The sequence below is a fragment of the Eurypyga helias genome, unplaced genomic scaffold, assembly GCF_000690775.1.
Source record: "Eurypyga helias isolate BGI_N326 unplaced genomic scaffold, ASM69077v1 scaffold6150, whole genome shotgun sequence".
NCBI lineage: Eukaryota > Metazoa > Chordata > Aves > Eurypygiformes > Eurypygidae > Eurypyga > Eurypyga helias.
In genome coordinates this window covers 26,923-34,617 of record NW_010227659.1, presented here as the reverse complement: position 1 = coordinate 34,617, position 7,695 = coordinate 26,923, and the positions used below count along the sequence as shown (strand labels likewise).

The window sequence follows — 7,695 nt, the reverse complement described above, 5'->3', positions numbered from 1 at the left end:
GCTCTTCCACATCCTGCAGCTGTACTGAAGAAACAGATGAAAGAAATTAATGGCATCGCTAATGCTGAAGTTTCATACAAGAAATTTCTAATAATTCAGTAATATCCCATATAGCAGTAGAAGGCAAACGAAGCAATCAAAACACAGATCCTTGCCCATCTAATGAGGTAAAGTTCTCTTCTGACCCTACGCCCTGAGCAAGAGGGCGTATGAGAAACAGAGATACCACTACACATCTTAAGTCTCTGCCACATGCCCTGCTTCCTGTGCTTCAGAGGAAAGCCAAATTAGTTGGGAGCCAAAGTGTTCATCAAGGAGGCAAATAATCCCTGCAGGTAACTAGAAGGCCTTCAGACAGTATAAACATGATTCAAACTCATGCAGCCAAGGTGTTTGGAAGTCAGGATCCATATGAAGATCCCTGGAAATACCACTCTACCAGATACCACAGATGCATGTCATTAGAACAACATTTCATCATCCAGGATTAATTGTATAACAATTTCTTCCACAAGTTTAATCAAGCTCCATCTTGAAGCTAAGAAATAGGTTGAAAAATAATTACTCCTTTTAATTAACTCGACTTCCCATAGCAAGTGTCAGATGTACTAAACTAAAATATTTCCAAGTGAAGATATCCATATTTAAGAAACACTTCTTTTTTTTAAAAAAAAAAAAAAAGCTAGCCACTCTTTTCAGTTCTCCCGGGATAAAATTTGGCCTTTTCTACTACATAGTGTCAGTTCCGTCTGGGATCACAATTGTGATTGAAATATTAGTGGTAGAGAACAACGATCGCCTGAGAGAAGATAATACCACAAAGCCACAGCTATTGCTGCCAACCTGAAAAAAAAGCCCACCTCAAAATCAAAAATCCTTTTTTTGGTTTTTGTCTCTTGGAGCCACTACTGTTAAGTGTAACAATATACTACACTTGATTCAATGCTATTTGGCTTCACTTTCAGTGTCAATACAGGAGCATTTCATTAGAGATAGAAGTGTGTTTTCAAGACTAACTATGGCACTTGTTTATGTCACAAGCTTCCCTTAGTACCATTTCTTGTTTGCAGAAAATGGAAAGAAACAGTGTGCAAGAACATGATCCCTAAATTGTACTCTTTATGAGCTGCTGCCAAAAGAATGATGTCCTGTGAAAGGTGTAACAGTGGACACAAAACTTCAATAGAAATAGAAGATGTTTTAAGAAAGAAGAGAAAAAAAAAATTAAAAAATACTCATACATAAAACAAAAAAACTGAGCTTTGAAGTTCTGGTTTTGTTCAAATTAATGCACTATATTAATTATGCTTATAAAGTTGAAATGGAACAGTAGGGTTAGGTTGTAAGACAGGTTTTATACCTGAGCCCTCACAAGTGTGAGATCCCCTTCACAATGGCAGAAAAGCACTCAGAACACCCATGACTGGCAAAGAATTTATTAAAAATTTTATATGGTTAAAATTCAGAGAAAAATCCCTAAGTTAAATACTGTAAATCATCTAGAAACCTTTACAAATTGCAAAGAATATTCTTTCATTCAAAGCAGACATTTACTCAATTCCCCCTTTGACAAGTTTAGAGAAGCAGGAAAGACGAATGCCAGGGTTAGACCAAGAACTAACTGGTTTAACTGGTAACTTCAATTTTGAAAGTTCATTATTTTATAATTAAGAAAAAGTGCATCACGAACAAGTCGTTTCACTGAAGTCAATTCTTTCTTTCAGCATAAAAACAGCAATCACTGCCAACAAAAACACATGCTGTAAAATTTCATTTTCCTCATCTCCCAAAACTCTAACATCTTCAGCCAAGCTATTTATTTACTGCTCCCCAGAAGAAGATTCCATGAGGATGAAGTAGCAATCACAGATACACTCTCAAGGGTAGGAAGCAATTCCTAGACATGTCTGAAGAACTTTCATTTAAAAGAATGACAACTTACCTACAACAATTCCTCATGTACAAGGAACAACACATCGTATACTGTGCCAAGTTTGCTTAGGATATTGCTGCAGCTGGAGAGGTCAAAATGCAAGGCTAAGGACAAAATTAGAGAAAGTTTCCTCACCTGCAACTGCTGTTGCAAATGGGTAATTTCTGCAATTCTCAGTTCTCTAGATTTATTTGTGCTTTCAATTTCTTGCCTTTGGGTAGACAGCCGACATCTGATATCCTGAAGCTTTCCTTCCAACTGATTTTTTTTATCATTCTTTAATAGAAGAGAAAGAGAGAGAGAGGGAAAAAGAAAAAAAAAAAAATCAATCTGTTTTTTACCAGAATGGTTTGTCATGCAAGTCAGGATATAAAAAGTGGGTTTAGTCCATGTTCAGAAGTTGAAATTATAGAAAATAACCATGACCGTATCACAGTATCACAGCCACTACTGTGCTTGTGTGTTTTATCTGCAATGCGATCACTTACTAGAGCTTCCAGTTCAAATTCTAAGGTCTTCTTCTTTGCCTTCAGAACAACTATGTCCTCTTGTTCTTTGTTTCTTTGATTTAGTAGTTCTTGCCGACGATTACGTTCCCACTCAAGTTGCCGTTGTCTCTCAAGCTCCCGTTTTGCAGCCTTTAAAAAAAAAAAAAAAAGAGATCTATTTTGAGAAACTATTCTAATCACTGATATTCATATTCTAATATGTGAGTAAAACATTCATATAAACACACTGCTAAACTGTGGACTAAATATGTGCCTCACCTTAAGCACACAAACTCTTCTATTGTTTAAATGAACACTTGAAAGCACTGGTGAAATGGGGTTTCATTGTGCAGCGGACAGGTGACTAAACAGAGTATCAATCCATTTTAATCAGTTTCCCAAGACAGAATTTTCTGATTTAACAAGTTCTTTCACATTAAGACTTCAAGAACCCTCCAGGATAGCATGAAGTCTCTCTCCAACCTCCAACATGAGACATTCTGCAGCACTGCAAACAACAAATGCTACTGCACTGAATCCATCGTTAATTGGCAGTGTGAGAAAATAACAGCTTTTTAAGTTAACCAGTATGTGTTTCCTTAAATAAATTAACTCATCACAGGAAAACCATGAATGCCACCAATGCCCTAAGTTTTTCTTCATTCATTTAAGCATCTCTCTCTAACAAAGATGATGATGATTAAAGTTAGAGGTCAGGAGCACATTGTGATCTAATGTCTCACCAATTCATTCCTCATGAAAAATAAAGAGATAGCTGACTCTTTCCTTATCTTCAAAAACCCAGAAATTTAAGTTCATTTTTAAAATGTTTGCTTACTAAAAAGGACAGCAAAATATTTAGTGCACACATTACACTTTGTTCTAATAAAACACAGCTGCCACTGACATAACCATCTTCCTTTTATCCAATTAGTTACCTCTCTTCTTTCTATTTCTTTCCTCCTTTCCTCTTCTCTCTGTCGTTCCAATTCCCGTTGTTTTTCCAGTTGTTTCTCTAGCTCCAGTTGTCTTTTACGCTCTTGCTCCTGCCGCTCACGTTCTTTCCTTTCCTGCTCTGCTCGTTCCAGCTGTGCTAGACGCTCTTGTTCTTTGCGTTGCTGTTCCAGGAGAGCCTGCCTCCGTTTTTCAAGTTCTAGATTGCCACGTTCAAAGTTCTCACGCTTTTTATCTTCAAATGTAACTTTAATGCGTGGAAACATGGGGTAAAGGAGAATTAAACTTTGTTACTGACTTTAAAAAAAAAAAAAAAAAGCTACGTATGCAGAATCAAAGTGAAACAACCTCCCAACAGTACTAGATGCAGCTCTCAACTGCTAATAATACAGCTCTACAAGTAATTCTGGGTTTTATAATTTGCATTTATATTGTAGATCCCCTTAAACCCACATCCTTAGGAAACCAAGGTATGAATTTCAGATCCCGTTTCTCAGTCTTCCAGGTTCCTCCACAAAACCCAGCAAGTGGGTATAATTTAGACAATTCATTCGCTGTCTAATCCTTTCTGTGGACACAGGATCTGGAGTTTCTCTATACATTTGATAACAGAAGTAGTACAAGAACCAACACCGCAATTACTACAAGTAAAGCAAAGAATTCAGCTATGATATTATCAAAAAGCCATTATGCAAATGACCAGAATGTATTTAAACTTGATATTCTCATAAGATTACTTATTACTGTCAGGAAAAGAAATGACTTGTTTAAGTTCTTGAGCAGCTAAACTCAAAGGATTCCAGATCCCTGCAGGTTCACATCCTCATCACTAACTGGCTTAAAGGGATGACCTCAAATCCAGCACAGGTTCCTTGACATTCTTCTGCAGTATTATGGATTCTCATTACCCTCTTCCACATTCTTAGGCCCCTCCCTCACAGTTTCCCCAAATTATTCTTTCCACTTCACCGTCTGTTTCTTTTTATACCCTGTACGTCCCATTCCCATACCCCATATTCTGTATTTATCTCCCAACATGTACATTTTTGGCATGCAAGCCAAGACATAGCACATACTTCAAAGTGTGCATGCACTAACCATGTGTTTTTTAGCCTGACATCTGCTGAACCAGTTGAATTCTCATCTAAATTTGGCCCACTTTACTATATTGCCAATCACCAAATTTCATAAAACTTGGAAAAATATAACCACTTTAATGTCTGTCAAGTTTGTCTAAAATTAGCCACTGGGCTAATATATTATTAATAAAGAATGTTGAGATAGAGACTGAAAGACAGAGGATGTGATTATAAACCCCACTGATTTAGGAAACCAAGCAAAACAGAAAAAAAAAAAAGAGTAAAGAGATTTGTGTCAAGAAAGTTGGTTAAAAGGAATTGGTAGAAGGGCAAAACGCTTGCAAGCAGCATGGACGTTAAGATACCATGTTCAAGGCTCAGAAAACACATACCACTAAGAAGAAACACCAGTTTCTAAACATGGTTGCCCAACAGCCCAGTATGGTTACTCAGCGAAATCAAGATAGCTACCGGAGATAACAAAACAAAGCATATCCAAAAGTACGAGAACAGAAGAAAACAATGTGTAGCAAATGAAATATTGCCTTGTGTTACTATGCTTAAGGGAAAGCTTCTAAAAAGGTTACAAAAGCCAACAATAAAAACTCTTTCAAATGTCTCAAAAAAAAAAAAGTCACCAAACAAAACAAACCCCACCTAGCCAGATGCAGTAAAGGCAATAAAGAAGCAAGACAGCATTCACTACTATAAGCGATCTTTACAAAAGAAATCTATACATCAAATACAGCAAACGGCTTATACACTCTGGTTCCTGTTTAACTGAAACCAGAAATGGCGCCAGAACAAAAATAAAACCAAAAAATGAAGAGTAACAGGTTGCCAAACCCATACAATCCTAATCCACAGTTCAAATAAAAATTCATGTAGTACGAGCTGTGCTGTGCAATCCACCCTTTAATCAACAGCAATGCTGTAAGACTAGAAGATGACAAGTGCAACACCAGCCTTTAAGAAAAGGCAGTATAATGATCCTGAAAGCTACAGACAAGCGAGTCTACTCCCACGCTGGGCAAAGTAGCAGAGGCTACAATAGACAGAGCATTAGTTAGCATACATGACTAAATGTGATACCATGGAAGAACCAACACAGGACAGAGCTGCCTCTCAAGTCTAATAGACCCAACTGTACCAATAAGCAAGTTGAGAAAGAAGGTCAGGTCAACAGAAGAATACTGAGATGATTTCAAACTCTAATCAAGAAACTAAGCCAAGGCAGTGCAGTGGTTGATCTTCTTGACACTACAAACTCCATACCAAAATCCTCTGATTCCAGAGATGTAACACTTAGGCCTCAAAGAGCCAATATAGGAGAGTCAACTCTCACCTGTGACCAAACATCTCATGGCAAGACCTCAGTGAGGTCTCCTTCAGCAGTCCCTGCTGTCTCCCTTCATCCTCCTACAGCCAGGAACTACCCAGCAGACTGACAGCAGCAGTTAGTTACAAAATACAAATCAAGGACAAGAGTTGTATCTGAATTGCTCGCACCCAGATCCCCTGAACTAACCTGGTATGGAATGAGACAGAAGGTCCTTGGGAACTAACAAACAATTAAAAGATTAGAATTAAGGGGTGAAATAAATTGCCAACTTTCACAATGACAGAAAGGTTCTCAGTAGCCTCCTTCAAAGATCTCTACTAGCAATTGTGCTGTTCAGCATGCAACAACGACCTGGAAGAAATTGGAAAGTAACACAACAACTTCTGGAGATGATGCCAGATTGTCACAGTATTAAAATAAAAACCTGACTGTGAAGAGCTTTAGAAGAACCTCACAAAGCTGAGTGATCTGGCAATGAAGCAGCAGAGGAAATTCCAGTGTTCATGAATACAGAGTAGTGTACATGGGGAATAAAAATAATCCTAACTAAATACACACAGTCATGAGCTCTAAAATGATTAATAGATTTTTGGAAGGATGTTCGCATTACTGTAGAAAGTCTTCTAAAACATGGACTCGGATCTCAGCAGTGATCAAAGAGGCAATACAGTGTTAGGATTCAGTTAAAAAATAAATAAAAAGAAAAATAGAACAAACCAGTAAAGCATTATTATGGCACTGTATATATCCATCACATTGCTACAGCTTCAACTGTGTGACATTCTGCTCACCTTAGAATAAAACACAGCAAAAGTAAAGAAAGCACAAAGTCGACAGAGGATGATCAGAAATGTTCAGACAATTCCTAACATTTAGCCATTTAGCACCTAGGAGGCTTTATCTTTTCCTCCCCACCCACCCCCCACTCCCCCAAAAGCACAGCTGCTAAAGCCTGTATAAAAAAAAGCACATAGAACCGCAATGAAACAGGTCTCTGTCTGTATATTGTGATCTTTCAAAGAGTACAAAAGTCAAACTACGCTCCACCTAAGTCAGAAGATGGAGGTAGTATAAAGTTTTCATTGCAGTCCTGTAAGAGGGCTGCAAAATGCTGCCTCTGTTGAGAGTACAGAAAAGAGACAGCCTGAAAAGTGTTTGTATCTCCATTGTCACTACCACAAAGGATCATGCAACAGTCAGGAATTGGTTGGACCAAGCACCATCTTGGGTTATGCCTCAACATGTCACAAACTGATGTGGAAAGAAAACATTTCTTAGGAAGTCTTTACAACTCCACAGCACATAACATGATGGTAACACCTTTCTGATAACCGTACACAGTATGTCTCTGCTTTTGCTTGCTCACCTGGTAATTTCTTTTCCAGTTGCTGCTGTTCTTCTTCTAATGCTGGTTCTTCTGGTAACCTTTGGTCTACAGATACTGAACTTCCAGCAGATATGCCACTACCAGAGCGTACTCTTCTGTCAGTAAAACAATAATTCCAAGTTACTTAAAAGAACCTATGCCTGCCAAATATATTTATGATTTAATGATGAAATCATAAATTGAAAGTAATGATGTAATGCTTAATGATATTTAATGTTCTCTCAGTGTTGCTCAGAGGATTTCACTCAGCCACTGCCATTAAGATAACAGTATCCTCCAGAGTCCCAGCAGCACGCACTAGTGACCTAGTTCAAAGTTCATAGCATCATGCAAGTTACAGATGTATTCAGCCCTGTCTCTGTCCCCAAGATCTCCTGCTTGTGACCAGTCTGAAGCTGGAGAAATGCTAACTTAAAACTACAGCAAAAGTTGCAAAGACAGAGGGAAAACTCACTATAGTCAAGCTAGAAACAGGACCCACACAGAACAAATAAAAAAATTGTAGTCAGAAG

The 7,695-nt window shown here is 37.9% G+C and overlaps 1 protein-coding gene across 1 annotated transcript in view; it reads right to left on the bottom strand.

Moving 5' to 3' along the window:
- ITSN1 (intersectin 1 (SH3 domain protein)) overlaps positions 1-7,695 on the bottom strand; it is a 104,306-nt gene that overhangs the window by 73,225 nt on the left and 23,386 nt on the right. Inside the window, exons 10-13 of the mRNA XM_010156938.1 lie at positions 7,163-7,278; positions 3,360-3,622; positions 2,422-2,571; positions 2,069-2,209 (exon numbers count right to left, since the gene is read on the bottom strand). Of these exons, the coding sequence (XP_010155240.1) occupies positions 2,069-2,209; positions 2,422-2,571; positions 3,360-3,622; positions 7,163-7,278 (670 nt within the window). The remainder of the gene's footprint in view (positions 1-2,068; positions 2,210-2,421; positions 2,572-3,359; positions 3,623-7,162; positions 7,279-7,695) is intronic.